This window comes from Rousettus aegyptiacus, unplaced genomic scaffold, assembly GCF_014176215.1.
Source record: "Rousettus aegyptiacus isolate mRouAeg1 unplaced genomic scaffold, mRouAeg1.p scaffold_m13_p_8, whole genome shotgun sequence".
Lineage (NCBI taxonomy): Eukaryota > Metazoa > Chordata > Mammalia > Chiroptera > Pteropodidae > Rousettus > Rousettus aegyptiacus.
Genome location: NW_023416311.1, coordinates 49,577,059 through 49,595,057, shown reverse-complemented (window position 1 = coordinate 49,595,057; position 17,999 = coordinate 49,577,059). Strand labels below are relative to the sequence as shown.

At 33.1% G+C, this 17,999-nt stretch overlaps 1 protein-coding gene and 1 long non-coding RNA gene across 7 annotated transcripts in view; one reads left to right on the top strand and one right to left on the bottom strand.

Annotated features, from left to right (window-relative positions):
- Positions 1-313: 313 nt before the first annotated feature.
- NUDT12 (nudix hydrolase 12) lies at positions 314-13,543 on the bottom strand. 2 transcript variants are annotated; one of them, XM_016141463.2, is made up of 7 exons: positions 13,443-13,543; positions 10,720-10,928; positions 9,567-10,156; positions 6,577-6,744; positions 5,442-5,555; positions 3,194-3,393; positions 314-2,265 (listed from the first exon to the last, which is right to left on the bottom strand). In XM_016141463.2, the coding sequence occupies exons 2-7, from the start codon at positions 10,920-10,922 to the stop codon at positions 2,155-2,157; spliced, it is 1,386 nt and encodes a 461-aa protein (XP_015996949.1). In that variant the 5' UTR covers positions 10,923-10,928; positions 13,443-13,543; the 3' UTR covers positions 314-2,154. The 2 variants fall into 2 exon arrangements, with proteins under 2 accessions (XP_015996949.1, XP_015996950.1); XM_016141464.2 differs by having other exon boundaries at positions 10,720-10,924; positions 13,443-13,521.
- An 88-nt stretch (positions 13,544-13,631) lies between these two features.
- Positions 13,632-17,999, top strand: part of LOC107509152 — a 153,147-nt gene continuing 148,779 nt past the window's right edge. For all 5 annotated transcript variants that reach the window (XR_004952507.1, XR_004952510.1, XR_004952509.1 and 2 more), the window contains exon 1: positions 13,632-13,706. This is a non-coding gene — a long non-coding RNA (uncharacterized LOC107509152). The remainder of the gene's footprint in view (positions 13,707-17,999) is intronic.

Below are 17,999 nucleotides of genomic sequence, written 5' to 3'. Positions count from 1 at the left end.
TCCGTTGTCTTTACCCATATCCCTTACCTGATCTTTAAAAGAATTACTCATTTTTTCCAATTAAGTGAAATATGTAGGCTTCTATCTAATACCTCTAGTCCTTCCACAAATAGTAAATGAGTGAAAAATTAAAAATGCAAAGGCTGGTAATATTATACAATAAAAACAGACATTAGATTAACAACTTTAAATTTGAAGATAAAAAATTACTGACAAATATATGTATCTGTAAGTCTGTATGTACATATATATACATATGTATGACCTAAAACTGTAAAATTAAAATTTAAATAAAAAATCTAAGTCTTCTAAATATGACAACTTTGGAAAAGGCTTTTGTACTTTTTGTTTACATGTCATTCATCCTAAATAGAGGATGACTGAAATATGGCTTTTTCCATTTTCTCAGAGGATATTTATCAAATCATATTAAAAACACATATAACACATAAAACAGAAAATAGATAAATGTTTTAATGCTTCGTTACTTTCATTTCCATTAGACAACATTCATCTAATATTCATGATTACTTGAACCTCTACTGTTTCTTGGCTATTCTTTCTATTTACATGTAGCCATTCACTTCTCAGAGATGAGCAATTTAAGCATAATCATTAAAACAATAATTTACTTAGATACTGATTTTCCCTGAGTACAGGATTAAATGCCAAAAGCATTTACTTTGTATTTTACTTTGCTATCCTAACATTATGGAAACTTGAAATTTTTGATGTAATCTTAGGATCTGTAAGTATTAAAGGTAGATTTGGTGTCATTACACTTCGTAATAATCAAGGCACATCACTTTCTATATTCCTATGTAGTTCAAATTTTATATATCATAATATCCTGTGAAAGTCTTAATTTTGTTGAACGCCTTATATCAAAAAACCTTCATTAATTACTAAGAAAATAATTGCTTATTAGTAAAATAAAGTTTTATCTAAGAAAATTATTTTATTTAAGTTAAATAAATTTTAGTAGCTAAAATTTTAATTAACAATATTTGGTAAACTGAATTCTTATTGTCTGGTACTTTAGTTTAGTCTATATATACTTTTAGTAATAGTTTCTACATTATATTGGAGGGGGAATCTGGCACTGGGTTATACACTACAGACTGTTTTAATGAAGTTAATAAATTATAATTAATTTAATTTTAAAATATGACAATTGTATGTTGCAAAATTGTGAACTTGATACTTATTTTATAAAGTCTTCTTAGAATGTGTAGATTTAAGGCCAAAACCAAGATGTTATATTTGAATTTAATAAATGTTAGTAATGATTATAAAATCTTTTGCTAATGTAGGTACCTCTCAGCATAAAATGACATTTGTTTTAAGACTTTGAGTATAACTAACAGATAAATATAGATTAATTAATTTTAAGTTTAAGGAAGAGGTCCCAGACACAATGGTATACTCTCACTGAAGCTTTCCTTCCACGAGAACATCATATTCTGATCACAGTTATTAAAATACAAAATTCTTAACACTGATGAAAAGACTAGTAGCAACAATAAAACCATACCACTGCTATAACAATGAAACTAGGAGAAGAAAGTGAATTATAATGGAAAGATGAGCAAAAATCAGCTATTAACAATTGAAAGAACCTTTGTGATAATGAAAAGACGAAAAATCAAACTCAAAATTCATTAAAACTATTTGCCTCATTTCTCAAAAAAGATATGATTTTTATATTTAATAATAAATATATAAATCCATCTGGGATTTATTTAATATCTGACTTTTGAGGAGAATTCCTTTATATAGGTTTTAGTGATTGGTCTTTAGTGTTTAATCTAATATAGAGTGCTAAAATTTAGATTTATTTACATTTTCAGAACATACTTCTTTACATGATTTCTCTTATTAGAAATACAGTTTTGTGAAATAAAATTGTGGAGCACAAAAAAAAAGTCTGAGAAGGCTGACTCAGATTTAACAAAATCTGAGGCCATGTGGTAATTTATAAAAATAGAAATTGTATCGTCGAGATAAAAAGTACACTTTGAAAGGATTTCCAAAAGCCAATATGATATTTTGTGTTGTGATATTTTTAAAGGAACGTGGACATTTCTAATCTCACTTGAGGAATAACTGGTATTAGAAATCAATTACTACTCAGTCAAAGTCTAGTTATTTGATTTAGAGATTGGGGTTCATTCCAATCCAGTGTTTGATTAATTGATGTGCGATAGCTCGGCTTGGTGGCACAAAGAAGGCCTGCTTCTTCCCTTTGGTCAGAACATCCACGACCTAAAATATGCCATAATAACATGTATTAGTATTTCCATGCAATCATATTAAATACCATTTATATGCTTATACAATTCAACTAAAATGTGATGACTGTTATAGTGAATAACAACAGTGGAGAGTGACAACATTCATATTTGACATGAAAAATTTAGTACAGTATCTAGTTGCTTCAATGAGTTAGTGATTCAATTCTAGAAAGGCATATTTCTTTAAAAAACAAGGTATATGCTCCAAATTTATTTTCAAAGTGAAGTCAACTTCTAGGACAGGTTTGGTTTTATAAAATTCTAAAAAAAATCTAATTTTTGCTTTTTGAGCTTGAGCATAAAATAAATTTTGTGTAGACAAAGTCAGAAAGAATTTCAGGTCTTTAGCATTGCGGTGTATCCAGTTGTTTTCTGTACAAATACTTTGGGTCATGCATAACACAGACAAGTAATTTATCTCTCATTATATTACTTAATGATGTCATTTAAAGTTTTTGTGAGTATATGTTTCTTATACAGTTTTGTCATTCTTGTCCTTAAGTATATTTTAAAATGAACAAGAACTTTTTAGAAGTTTTAAGCATTTTTACTGATTTTTTGAGAGCTGTTTTAAAGCTATAAATTAAAATATAAAATGTCTAAGAATAATATTACTGTTTCTCATCTCTGAAATAATGTTTACCTATTTTAAGTCCATTGAAAGGTATTAATCTGAAGGAATGCCATTTGAAATTAGAAAATGGCACAGAATCATCATTACTAGATGAATCTTACAAGATGAGTTACCATAGGACACACCAATTACACTATAATCCATGCATGATGAGTGGGCCATAGCCATTCATTCAACTTGCTGAAAACATGTAACCCTGCTGCATGCCTAAACCAATACAGTCAGAGAACAATCAATAGAAGAAGGAAATTAAATTGAACTTTACCTGGTCTCTAGTGAACCAGCGGGCATCCTCTATTTCATTCTTGTCAACTTTAATTTCTGTAGACACAGCCACAGCTAAGCAACCAATCATTAAGGAGGAGGGCATGGGCCATGGCTGACAAGAGACATACTGAACATGGCCAACTTTGACTCCACTTTCCTCTTCTACTTCTCTCCGAACAGCATCTTCTATTGTCTCCCCTAATCAAATGGAGCAAAAGAACAAGTAGTTGATGAACATGCCCTGGATAGTTTGTGTTCCGAATGGTTTAAACATTTGGAAGTCACTTGGGACAGAAACCTAATTCAAAGAATCAGAAAGCAGAAACCTAAAACTAGATCGGAATTTAAGAAAACATTATATTTAAAAGTATATGACCACATACAGAATCAAAATACCAAGAAACTTCATTTCTTAAAGGTCCAAATTTTTAATTATCTTTTAAAAATTATAACATCTACAACTATCCAGCACCTACTATTGGCTAAACACTATGCAAACACTTTATACAGTATTTCATTTATGGATTATCACTAGTTATAAATATCATTATGTGATTTTTATAAAAAGCTAAGATTTTCTGCATTAAAATCTTGAAACTCTTTTATGTTGTCAATTATCACAGATAACTCTTTTCAAAATAGTTAAAAAGCCACAAAGATGAAACTTAATATTTTTCTTTCTAAATGAGTATTTTCCTCTAGATGACTGTTAACTCAGCTAATGATAAAATAAAGTGATTCCTATAAATGTACTTGATTTGTTGGAGTTGAGAATTAGAATAGAGAAAATAGTTTCTAAAATAAAGTTTATCCAGAAGTTAGAAATATTTTGCAATATTTAGAAATATTAGGAATATTTTGCAAAAATATTTTGTAAAATATTAGAAATAAATGACCAAAACAAATATAGGCACAAATATAAGCATGTAAAATTCAGACATAAAGAAAACTGTATGCTTAATACACACTTGAAAAAGTTGCTCCATCAGCAGGGAAATGAAAATGACAACTATGATGGCATTATTTCACACACATCAGAATGGCAAATTAAAAAGTCTGAAAATCCTAGCTTGGTGAAGATGTGGAATAAAAGAAAATTTCATGTACTGCTAAAAGGAGTGTAAATTGGCCAGGCTTTTCGGAGAACAACTTGGCAATCTCTAGAAAAGGTTAAAATGCTATGAGCTAGCAATTCTATTCCCAGGTATATACTCTAAATAACTCTCGCAAATGTGTCCAAGGAGTAGTATAAATATGTTCATGGCAGTATTGTTTGTAACATCAAGAGCTTTAAAGTAAACTAAATGTCCAAAAGTAGAATGGATAAATGAATTTCAGAATGCTCATAAATGGAATGCTATATAGCAGTTAAAAAAAAATAACCTAGGGCTACTAGAGGCAGCATAATGATTTAAAGCACCCAGGTTTGAATCCCCACCCTACCACTTACTAGCTACTTGACCTTGGCAAGTTATTCAGCCCCTGTGCCTTAGTGCCCTATCTAAAACTGCTTTAACAGTATCTAACTTTATAAAGTTGTATGAGGATCATATAATTTAATATATGAAAAACCTTCAGAACAGAGCATGGCTGTAAATATGTTTACTATTATTATTTATCAATGCAGGTTACTATTAGAAGTTGAGGTTAAACATGTATTAGATATATTTATTCATTTACTCCACAAATATTTATTGAACTCCTACTACATAAGAGGTACTGCTCTAAGGTAAAATCTTGATACACTAGTGAATAAAACAAAGTCCTTGCCCTTATGGAATTTACTTTCTGGTATGAGCAGATAACAGCTAGCTAGCTAGCTACATATGTGCACACATATATGCATGTATACATGCATGCATACATATATACATACATAGCATGTTTGGTGGTAATGAATGCTACAAGGAAAAGTCAGGCAGAATGACAGGAACTGTGGATGCTGGGCATAGCGCTAATATATTTGGGGCTATCAGGGAAGGCCTTTTGAAAAGGTAACAGCTGAGTCTAGTACAGAAGTGAGGTGTAAATCATGCAGATACCTTGGGTAATGGCAACATATGAAAGCTATATGACAGAGTACTGAATTTTTAGAACAAAGTATTACACTTATCGAGACAAAAATTATATAATCCCAGTATTATAATATGATAATTTATCAAAGATTCCTCAAATGCTGTCAAAAATTTTTATTTGAAAATTATTAGCTAAATGAAAATTATAAAAATTATTAAGAAAAGGCTTACCAGGTTCAATAAATCCAGCAAGGCAAGTAAACATGCCTGGGGGAAATCTTTTCTGCCTGCCCAAAAGACATTTGGTCCCATCTGGATGAATAACTTGCATGATTACTACTGGATCTATCAAAAAAAATCAGACGTATAAATGACAGAAAAAAATAATTTAGACTCACTGAATAAAGTCACTGTCTAGTACGACAATAAAAAGACTTTAGTATCTAGTTACAAGAGGTTGTTTCTTCCCTGCATTTCAGGGAAGTCGCATAGGATACTGTCAGATAAAAGAAGATCATTTTTGCCTTCCTTCTCATCTTAATAGCAACATGTATTGTGTACTTAGGTATGCTATGTATATTATTTTTTAATAAAAAAAGTTTTAGAAGGTAATACATGGCATGGAGAAAATTCAAATTTTACCATAGCAAATGTAGTGAATTTCCCTCTCCCATATCAATTCTTAACAAATTGATTTTAAAAGATCTATGATTAAGTCCATTAAAAAAAAGTATATTTATATTAAATAACAATTAATCTCTCCAAAAGTCACTGATTTATTGATTTATCCTCACTAGATCATGACCAAGAACCAGGAATATAAAAGGCTCCTGAGCAGCAAAAACAGATGTCACTAAACCATGCATTTTACTCTCAAACCTCCTTTGCTGTTGCTGGGTCTGTGTGTTTTCAGCCAGTTTTAAAGGGCTGAGTTATCTAAATCTACAGCAGACTCAAAGCAGGCAATTAGAAGACAGACAGAAGGTACAAGCAGATTCCAGCAGTAATGAGAAGCTAGCTCCAGGCTATACTGCTTATGGGATCCCTCGAATAGGCACTGAACTTTGGGGCTTTTATTTTTTTGTCTCTGTACTAAGTGGACTCAGATTAGTGAGCTTTTGAAATCATGTATCTCAACATATCAAATTCATATTGATTAACCGAGGGATAAGAAATGGCTAATTATGTACAATGTTATTTACTTGAAAGTCATGAAGGTATGTCATAGTATTTACAATCTTATCGGTAATTAAATTAAACATGCTCTTAATAAAAAGGTTAACCCCTCAGCTACTCAAAATCATGTCTTTCCAGATGTCTTATTCCATAAGATTCTAGATGGCTGATTTCACTGTGAAAAGCTTACCAACTCTTGGATATGATGTGTTGTGAACACCATGGAGGCTAGGACACTGTTCTTTTAAGCACACTCTTTTATAGCCGCCTTCTTCAATTTTAGTTGCACTTCCACAGGTTGGGCAGAACTTATATCGACTGTGCCATGCAAGAACAGATCTTGCTTGAGCTACAACCCCTTTAAGAGAAACACAAAAAGTTTTAATTCTGTGACAAATTACAAACAAATTAATATGTAAGTAAAATGCTCTTAAGTCACAATAAAGATATATATCTTCTAAATAGCTGTGTGATCAAAGGTTTAGTATTCCTATTTTTATATGTACATTTATTTTAAAGTAAAAGATTTAATTCTACAGATGACAAATGAAATTTAGATTTAATTTTAATTTGAACTAATAAAATAAAACTTTCATATAAGATGGACATACTAACATCCATCTACTACACTGTATTATCTCAATCTTTTACAACAGATGATTTTGAAATTTTGGATATACAAAATTCTAGTGCATAGTGACTTTACAAATAGTTACTTTACAACAGTGACTTTTATAAAAATATACTACAAAGGCAGTTCCTAACATAGACTTGAACTATAAAAGGCATTATTATTAGGAAACTGTAGGAACCCATCTCTAGTTGGTTCCTAAGCCACTACTCGTCTATGTCACTGTGGAACATGTTTTGTTTACAACTGGAAACTGCATAGAGCATAAAAAAAATACTGTATTTACAACATTTGTGGTTAACTTTGTTTATGGAAAAAGATGCCTAACAGAATAAATCTTAGAATATACACTTTGGCTATCGTCTTTACCTTAGTACTTAAAGAAAAGATATGCCATGCCCAAAAATAGTACAATTGAGGCAATAAGACTAGAAATGCTATATTTCAAATGCCTGACAAACATTCTCCCTAAAATACATTATTTGGTCCAAGGATTTTGGAAATAAATAATCTTAAACAACAATAATAATATTTTAAACTGGAAAAAATAAAACTAATAAATCATAAATAAAAACAAATGTAACAATGAAATTCAATAAACCATAGGCAACATTAAATATTTGCCTGCTATATTACCTTACAATATGTAACTTAGACTAAGATATCTACATTAGTTCAGTATCATTACAATAAGAAAAACTCATGTTAATTTGAGTACTAACTATATGCCAAGCATCATGTAAAAATCTTTATTTATATATATATCATTGTATTTAATGTTTAGAGCAATCCCATGACATAGGTATTATTATTATGCTCATTTCCTGGAGAAGGAAACTGATGCATAGAGAGGTTAAGTAATTGTGTAAATTTATGTAGCAAGTGAGTAAAAGGGCCTCAGTTTCAATAGTTAAAGAAAAAAAGGTCCTTTTGACATTAAAATTATATATATATATACACACACATATATATATATATATATATATATATATATATCTCCAAAGAAAATATATTTTATTTTTTTTAAAAAGCACAATGTTTTCTCCACAAATGTGGGGAATAAAACTAACACTCTAGACTTTGGGTGGAGGCGTCGAAGCAGTCTCTGAAAGGGACTGACCTAATGGAAGGTGACACAGTCAAATGCTCTCTTCCTTACCTCTCTTTAACTCCTCACTCTACCATGATCTAGCCTCTGTTCCTCCCATTCCACTGACGCTCCTCTTGCCAAATGCATCAATGGTTTCATATTACTAAAACCAAATATTCTTGAAAAAAAAAAATCTTTGTCTTCACTTAAATTCTGAACATCATTCAACATTTCTAACCAGTACTTCCAAGAAATACTCTGCTCTCATGGTTTACATATCTTCTGTTTTCTACCTGCCTTATGACCACACTGTTAACATCACCTTTGATGGCTCCTCTACTTCTACCTGATCTTTAAATGTAGAGGGATTCAGGTATAATTCCGAGGTTCTCTTTCTTGCCTGCTCAACTCTAAGTAATCTCAGTAGTCTCCTGGGATTTTAATACCATCTTTGTGTTGATGACTCCCATATGAATATCATGCTCGGATAGCTTCTCCTCTCTCCAGATTCTAATATCCTCTAAAACTTAGCATGCCCAAAACTGAAATCTTGATTTACTTGCTTCCCTTATTCATCACCCTACATTATTTTATCAAGAAACAGTATCACTACCTACCAAATTACTAAAGTCCCAAACCTAGCAGTCATTCTTTTCCTTTTCTTTATTATATACTCTATACCTATTCCATCAGTAAGTACTGTTGATTTTATCTTAAAAATATATCTTAAATGTAACTCTTTTCCATCTCTATTATTATAACCTTAATTCAGGCCATAGTTCAGATTACTATCACCTCTCTCTCGTAACAGTCTCAACCTACTGATCAAGTCCTACCAGTTCTATCTCCAAAATATCTCAAACCCTTTCTTTCTACCTCACTAATTTAAGCCACTACAGTCTCTTACCTGGGATGTTGTAATCTCTAATCCTCTCTCAAAAAGACTCCTGACTTCCATACTTAATTACCTATAATTCATGATCTTCAAAGCAACCATAGTGAAGGTTTTGTTTTTTGTTTTTTTCTTAGACATAATTCAAGTTATAACATTTAAATGAAATTTTGAATAAAACCTCTACTTTATTATCATGGCATAAAAGGCCCCACATGAACTGGCATACCCAGCAAAAGAAAACAAAACAAAACAGTCAAGGTCTTTGCCATCAGGCTCAGTGTACAGCAGGTGCTCAATAACTCTTCATTGAAGAATTGAGTAAAACCTGCATGCATTAGGGTTAATTCTGGGTGAAATTAATCTTGGCTGATTTAGACTGCTGTAACTATGTAAGAGAGTGATTCCCTAGGGTGAGAACTTTACAAAAGTTTCTAGAGAAGATAGACTAATATCATTACTTACTGGAAAAAGTGTGCTCCCTAGAAAATGTAGATACATATAACTCCAATCCAGTTACAAAAACCAGATTATTACTAATACAAGTAAGCAATATTCAATTCTTACCAGCTTCTTTTTCTTTCAACTGTAGAAGAGCCGGCATTGGAGGATGAAGAAAATAACAATTTTCATGTCTTTGCTTAAACTCTTCGGCAGCGTCAGAATCTATACTTAGAGCAAACCAGGCAACTAACCCATCTTCTTCTTCTCTTGGGGCTTCCCCAGTATAATTAAGTAACTCCTTTTTCACTTCAAGTTCTACTCCAAGAAAAATCAAGGTGACTTTCTCAGGCTGAACCAAATAATCCTTTATATCTGTGTAGCTCAGCTGACAAAGCCTGACTTCTGGCTGTTGGGAACTTTCTTTATTGCCACCTAGAGTAACCAAGGGATTTAAATCTGAGAAAAGGATATAAACTGTGGCTGGATGGCTTTCTTTAGCTAGCAGCCAGTCAGAATTATTTCTTTTCTCACTTTTCCGGTCCAGTAGTGTCCTGCTAAAATAATTTTCACATTCTTCCACTTCATTGGTTAGGAACCAAGGCTTCTTCCCACCTTTAGCATTACCTAATAAGTTAGCTATATGCTTATAACCCCAAAATTTAGCAATATCCAGTGCAGTCTGCCTTGATTTGTTAACAATGGATCTGTCACACCTACAGATGAAAGGAAAAATAAAAAAGGAAATAAACATTTTCTTCAGCATTTATTACAATAAAATATCTACAGCTGCACATTATAGCCCCTCTATTTAATGATCACACACATTTTTTTTTTCTTTTAGTACATAATTCACCAATGGGAAGTTTAAAAGAAATAATCATAAATGATGAAAAGTTAGAGACACTGGATATTTAAAATTTCTGGATAATTATAAAATAAAAAAGCAATAAGTTTTATATGCTATGAGACACTAAAATTTTACAAGGGGTTCTTGGTAGTCCTACTGGGTAGTTTTATTTTTTCTATTTGGGAAGAAAATATTAGATTAACTCATAAATTTGCTTTGCTATTAAGTATAAAATGTTAATTCCTCGATAAAAAGTTAAAAGCTTTTTGTTAGAAATTATGCTACATTTTTATAAAACAAAACTAGCCAAAGAATTATTTTTGAGACCAATGATATGAATATAGCTACAAGAAAAATTTTAAAGAAAAAAAATGTAACTTAGAAATTAAACCACACACCCCTTCAAATGGTACGGCCTAAAATGTTTACCCTTTCTCAAGTAGAAGTTGGACAACATCTACGTGTCCATTCCTTGCAGCATACATTAAAGCAGTCCAGCCCTTTTCAGATGTTTCATTGAGGAGAGATGGAGAATGACTGAGTATTCCTGTTAACCTGGCAATATCACCTTCTGCAGCAGAACAGTGAAACTGGGAAATTATTTCTTGCTTTAGACTTTTTACAGAAGACATTTCTTCCTTAAAAAAGGAAAATAGAAAAAAACCATTTTCAATTGCTTTTTATATCATGTTCAACATTATCTGAATGCTAACATAATTAGAATAAAATATGCGGTTTCTAAAACAACATATTCATCAAAAGGTAGTGAAATGTTACCACGGCATACATTTCAAAATTGTTATCAGTTAAGAATTTTAATATAATTCAACATGGCAGATGTATAAAGAGTTTTGGTAACAGATGAGAGGGCCATATCCTTGGGAGAGGGAGTACAGTAATAGCTTTACAAAGAGGAGCAGGTATTTGAGGCAGACCAGAGGGACTTCAATATGGACTAGGAGCATTAGGGAGATTAAAGTAGATAGAAGTTAAGGCAGAAGTTTTTAGTAGATAACAAGTATCCTCTTAGATTCTATGTTACCAGGAACAGGTGTCGGCCCTCAGAGAAATTACGATCCTACAACAAATTATTCAAAATCTAAGTTTCAATTGAAATCAATTTATTGCTTTATCTTCTATAATTAATTCTGCATTCTATTTTGAATTGCTTTTTGTTCATGGCACGAAGTAGGGGTTAAGATACGTTTTTATCCCATTGGATAATCCATATGACTGGGCATCATTCTTGAAATTACCATCTTTGGCTCATTGAATTGCAGTATTTTCGTTGTTATAAATCAGATGACCATATATTTTAGATCTTTTATTGGACACTGTTCTATTGGTCACTATCCCTGAATCACAGACACTTTCTATACTCTTAACTTTGTTTGCCTGCTTTGTCACTCTGTTGTTTCAGCAAGAAAAAATATATAAAAAATTATTGTTTCATACCTCTTAATAAATGTTGCTTGATCATGGACTGAATGTGGTAGGGCACAAACTGAGCTATTTTTTTTTCTGGAAATGGTTCATGTTTCAGTTACTTATGAACTTCTCAAAATACTTTTTCTAAGATACGACTTTTTTTTTCTATGAAATGCTGTTATGAAAAGATTTGGGCTTCTAACTGGGCTTCTACCATTTGAAGCAACATGATATTTAGGCTAAAAAGGAGGAAAGGTTATAATCTATAGTTTTTGACACCTGTCTGTCAGGTTCTGACACTACAATTTGATCAATTTTATACTAGGAATAATATGAACATAATTTGAGGGAAAAATGGGTGAATGAGATTAACTTGTTTCTGTTCACCCTTCTTGTTTGTATCTTTCTGCTACTGATAAATAGGTGAAATATACTCATAGGAATGGAAACATTTGGATAAAACCTCATATTGAAAATCAGTTTACAACTTGAATTAGAAGTGACTTCTATATTAGAAAACAATTTTTTCTTTTGATTTACTATAGAATTTATCTGATTATTCCCTTCATACTGAGATTTCTAAATGCTTTAAAAATATTATGAATAACGAAAGGTACAAATTTTAAGGACTTAGTTTTCAAGCATTGTTACATACTGATTCATGTGTAGTTTTCTTTCCAAGTTGTCTTTTCATTAAATTTATTTTCCATAAAATTTTATCATACAGGTCCGCTAGTTAGGTTTACCTGAAGCAATATTTTACTGTCTCATGTTTTAAATTCATAGTCAGCTCCTCATCCTCCCCGCTGGCCACTCTAGGTGACTGCCAAACTGTCCTCCGAAAATATTGTACCATTCTGTAGCGTGTGGTGCTTATACACACAGTATTCTCAGGAGAAAGTTGAAAATGTACTTTTCTCCTCAGCTTTCTCAGCAGAAATGCTATCTAGAAATAGAACCATTACTCATTCCAGAGAAACATGCAAATTCTGAAATCCAACTTCACTGCTTGATTTACTTTTTCATTTCTCATTGACAGGTACTCCAGAAGGTAAGGACTTGAAGTTAGGATGAGGTGATTCTGCTATATGTTACCCTTGCTTTGCAAGAAGAGCACGGACTATTCTGAGAGGTCATTTAAAAGAATCTTAGGTTTAAAGGGTCCTAAGATTTTATCCAAATCAACATCCACCCTTTACTGATGTTACTCAGGGCTCATGACTTGCCCAAAGTTACAAAGATAGATAGACAGACAGACAGACTGGAAATGGGGGCGGGGAAAGGGGGAGCAAACCTCAAATGTGGCTGTTACTTTTTTGAAGTCACTGACTATTATTTAAAAAATTCCACTTTCTTGAGCAGTCAAGATGGCCATTTAACCAATAAAAAGCCATCCATGTACAAAGGTCTCTTGAAACGGCCAAAGGCCTTGAGTTTATATTCTGCGAGATTCCTTCTATTAATGTGGACCCACACTTGAAGCAGCATTTTCTTTTCCCCATCTCAAAGACTGAACTGGAAACGCCACCAGCAGCAGGATCGGCTGCGCTCCCCAACCCCTCCTCGGAGCCCTGGCTGCCCAGCCGCCGCTCCCATGCTTGCTCCGGTGCTTGCGCTACGCCACTAAGCAGGGCGGAGCAGGACTGAGCGGAGGCAAAAGAGCATTGAGAACTGGTCACCGGCCCCATAGTAGGGCCGATCAACTCGCCGAAGCTGCTACTAACCAAAAGACGACCAGAACAGAGGAAACCGGCAAACGGTCGAAGGACTAGTCAGGAACAGTCCCACCCTTGCTCTTCCCAGCGCCGGAAGGAGCCTTTCTGACTTCCGGAAGAGGGCCAGTGTCCTCGCACGACTTTATGGGAGTTGTAGTTTGGCGGCCACAGGCTGTGACCGAGCCCAGAAGAGGCGGGGCTTGAGGGGAGCGGGGAAGAGGTTCGGGAACGTTCTGTTAAGAGTTCCTGGCTGGAACGACTGACTTCCTGGCGGTGAGTGAAGGGTTGGTTAGTTTTCCGAGTGAGACCAAGGTGTGTATGTAGGGTGTGGTGCTAGCGATGGAAAACTCTAAATTTATGGAAACGGTTTTAAGTTTTCCAGTATTTCGCACCCAGATGACATAGTTCAATGCATTGGAGTGTTCAAAGCATTCTTTTATGTTAAGTAAAACAGGAGTATTGACCAAGTCATTATAGTACATGACCTTAAACAAGTTGTAGGCCTCTGAACTGCAATCTCACATGAAAGTGGTACCATGTTTTGAAGCCTTCCTCATTCAGTTGTCCATTAAAAAGTCCATACCAAGAGCCCACAATGCCTCCTTGGGTTGTGATGTTTAAATAGAGTGATGGATGCAGAGCTCTTAGGACAGCGCTAAGTCTAGAGCTAGTATACACAACACAACTATTGCTACTGTTATTATTTTATTTGGTTCACTTTAATGCTCCAAAACTTACAGAAGTACATAAGTCAGATTACCAAGGTAGGTATTGTCAGTCTTCTAACATCCAGGTATTTTTACTAAGCTATCTTCTTGGCAGTTGGCAACAATTAAGTCTCTTAAGGTTTACCATTGCTTCCTACCCTGATTTTAGGCATTAGAAGCTTCTTACAGTGAAGTTGTATATGTTTGTCATCATTGTCCTTTTATAACTGTTCTTTCTAGCTTTGTCCTTTCTGTAAATAGTTGTCTTCAGTCTTCAATGATTTCAGTGATCAGATATTTCAGAAATACTAAGTTTCAGTTAATTCACTTGGAATACCCAATCTTTGTATTCAAACATATACTAAGGTAAATAGATTAGTATAATGAATGCTCATAAATTAATCATCCAGCATAAACAATTATTAACATATAATCCTCTCAGCCCTTTAGATTATCTTGAATTCTAGACACCATATTATTTTATTGTTGAATAAGAATAAACATTTGGAATAATAGGGATTTTAAAAAGAACATTGCTACAATATCATTCTTACAACTTAAACTTCACAATAATTCTGTAATGTAAAAAAGACATTCAAATTTAATCATCTCATTAATTTTAAGTTTTACTCAAATAAGGACCTAAACAAAGTTCCACAGTACATTTGATGTTTTTCACTCTATAGGTTCCCTTAATCAAATACTATTCATTTCACAAAGCCTAATTCAAGTCCCTCTTTCACAGGGTCTTCTAGATCATTTCTGTCCATGTGATTATTCGTTTACTACCAGTATCCCCTTGCTCTTGCCACTTCAGTATATGTTGGCTCTTCTTTCAGTTGCCAGAAATTTAATTCTTTATCTGAGATCTTTTTCTTGTTACCAAAGATCACTTTGTCCTCCCGCTCAGCAGACCAGCATACCAGATAATTAATATTACCTGGGAGCAGCCCTCAGCTAATGAGTGACTGATCAAATATATAAATACCTCTCACACTTTTGCTACACTGGCTACATTGTTCTCAACTGGCTGCCAGAATTCCCCAGTGGAATTAGGATTTTTATCTACAGTGGACACTTGATTAATAACCAAACCTTTGCCTGCCATTCCTTCCCTTTCTCACTTCCTTTTTCTCCTTCCATTGGTTTCTTCTGGAGAACCGATTGCTTGTGAATCATTGTCTCTGGATTTCCTTCTTGGCAAACCTAAACTAAGACAAGTATTTTTTTCCTCCTTTCAATTCATAACCCCTATTTTATAGTAGTTATAGTAGTTAGCTTTCTCAGCATAGTTTGGGAGAATCATTAACATCATTACATAAATAAATCCCACCTACCACTCATTCTGGAACACACTATATTCAATTATGTATATGAGAATATTATTGCAGATAAATGCATGAAACTGGATTGATTGTTTTTGAGTCAAATGATTGGGAGATCAAATTTCATAGGGTCTTTTATTCTCTGCTCACCCATAGAATCAATTTACAAAATGGCTTATCCCTTTCTATTACCAGCCTTCTAAAACCTCATGGACCCTTCGTTGTACTTTTTAATTTTAGCTGCTCTGGAAAGTTACTCTCTACCTTTTTTTGGCGCCCTGCAAATAAATGTTGTGTATAATGCATAGACTATTTTTTGAGGCAGTAATATGCCAACTGTATCCTGCAAATTTAGGTAAAATCTATCCAGTCATTTCCCATCATCCGGAAAGAAACTTGACTTTATGGACAGTACATAAATAAAAGTTTAGGTAGATAATTTTACTTGGTAACTAATCTTATATTATCTGGAGGTGTGCTTTATTCTTGCCACACATTACTTTTAAGTTTTTGTGTTAATTAACACTTTATATTTTCACCTTTTTTCTAATATATTGTAATTTTTTAAATGAAGAGTCAGATTTTTAAAAGAACTATTGTAATAGCTACTTTTCTTTCACTTTTAAGCCACTAAATAAAAGTTGGTTGTTGATAATGATTAGATATGCTGGGAAGTGTGCTTTAACTCTACACAATTTAGAGATGAATTCAATAAAAGTGAGGGGATCTTGAACTCTACATAGGATTCTTGATATAAAATAATTTCATATGTAACTACACACAGGGGCATTTCTAATTTACATACATCATACACAAATTCTGTATTAAACACACCAAGTTTGCCCTGGACTTTGGACAAGTTGTTCCTTTTAAAATATTCTTCTATGGCTATAATCAATAGGACAAGTAATAACAAATGTTAGAGAGGATGTGGAGAAATAGGAATCCTCATGCACTGTTGGTAGGACTGCAAATTGGTATGGCCACTATAGAAAGCAATATGGAGGTTCCTCAAAAAACCGAGAATTAACCTACCATATGATCCAGCAAACCCTCCACTGGGTATTTACCCCAAAGACTTGAAAACTCATATTTGAAAAGATATTTACACCCCGATGTTTATAGCAGCATTATTCACAGTGGCCAGGACATGGAAGCAACGGAAGTGTCCTATGATAGATGATTGGTTAATGAAGCTGTGATACATATATATAATGGAATATGACTCAGCCATAAGAAGAGATGAAATCCCACCATTTGCAACAACATGGATGGACCTTGAAATAATCATACTAAGCAAAATAAACCAGACAGAAAAGGTTGAAAATCACATGATATCACATATGTGGGATATAAACCTAAAAGCAACAAATGAACAGGACAAACAAACAGAGACTCATGGACATGGACACTAGACTAGAAGTTACAAGAGGAAGGGGAAAGTAAAAAAGTAAAATATTTTAAAAATTATGTATATATAGTATGAAAAAAATAAACTGGCATTTAAAAAAATTAAAAAATAAAATACTCTTCTAGCAAACACTCCTGGGCCCTTTCCAAGTGTACCCGCTCCCAAGCTGATTGCTCTTCTGTCTCTATCTCCATAGGTTAACTTTGCCTTTTTTTTTTTTTAATTGAGGTATAATTGACATGTAACATTATATTAGTTTCAGATGTATACATACTGATTTGATAGTTGTATATATTGTGGAATGATCACCACATTAAGTTTAATTGACATCTGTCTCCATACATAGTCACAGAATTTCATTTTTCTTGTGATGAGAACTTTTAAGATCTATTGTATTAGCAATTTTCAATTATGAAGTACAGTATTATTAACTATAGTCACCGTGCTGTATATTACATCCCCATGACATTTATTTTATAGCTGGAAGTTTGTACTTTTTGATTCCCTTCACTTATTTTGCCCCTACCTTACCCTTTGCTTCTGAATGTATGAGCTTGGTTTTTGTTTTTTAGATGTTAGCTGTGGGTTTGTCATATTTGGCCTTTATTATGTTGAGGTATGTTGCTTCTATATCCACTTTATTGAGAGCACTGGAACTGTTCCATATTTTGACCTGCGTGGTGTTAATCTGCCTATAGATAAATGTAAAAATTCTTTGAGCTATATACTCAAAGATGTATGAGTGTTATATATTAAGAATTATGTACTTTACCGTGTGTAAGCGATACCTCAATAAAAAAGTAAATAAAAATGGAGACATCTAAAAAAAAAATACTGTTCCCTTAGATTTTCCAATTGCAGGCTCCTTCTTGCTATTTGTGTGTCACTCAAATGTCACCTTTTTAGAAGGCGTCCCTGAATCACCCTGTTTATAATAGTTCTGCTGATATGCTTGTATTTCTGGCATTCTTATTTTTGATATTCCTTGTTTTCTGATGCTTATTTATTATTTTCCCCTATTATAATATAAACTACTTCATGAGAAGGTCCTTGTTTATCTCACTGCTGTTTTCCAAAGACCTGGAATGTTGATTGGTCTTTAGGAAATATTCAGTGAATATTT

Coding starts and splice junctions, on each gene's coding strand:
- NUDT12 (XM_016141463.2), bottom strand. CDS start 10,922: ATGTCTTCTGTAAAAAGTCTAAAGCAAGAAATAATTTCCCAGTTTCAC. Junction 5,556..6,576: donor CACATCATATCCAAGAGTTG/GTAAGCTTTTCA, acceptor TTTTTTTGATAG/ATCCAGTAGTAATCATGCAA. Junction 2,266..3,193: donor GCTGGTTCACTAGAGACCAG/GTAAAGTTCAAT, acceptor GGCATATTTTAG/GTCGTGGATGTTCTGACCAA.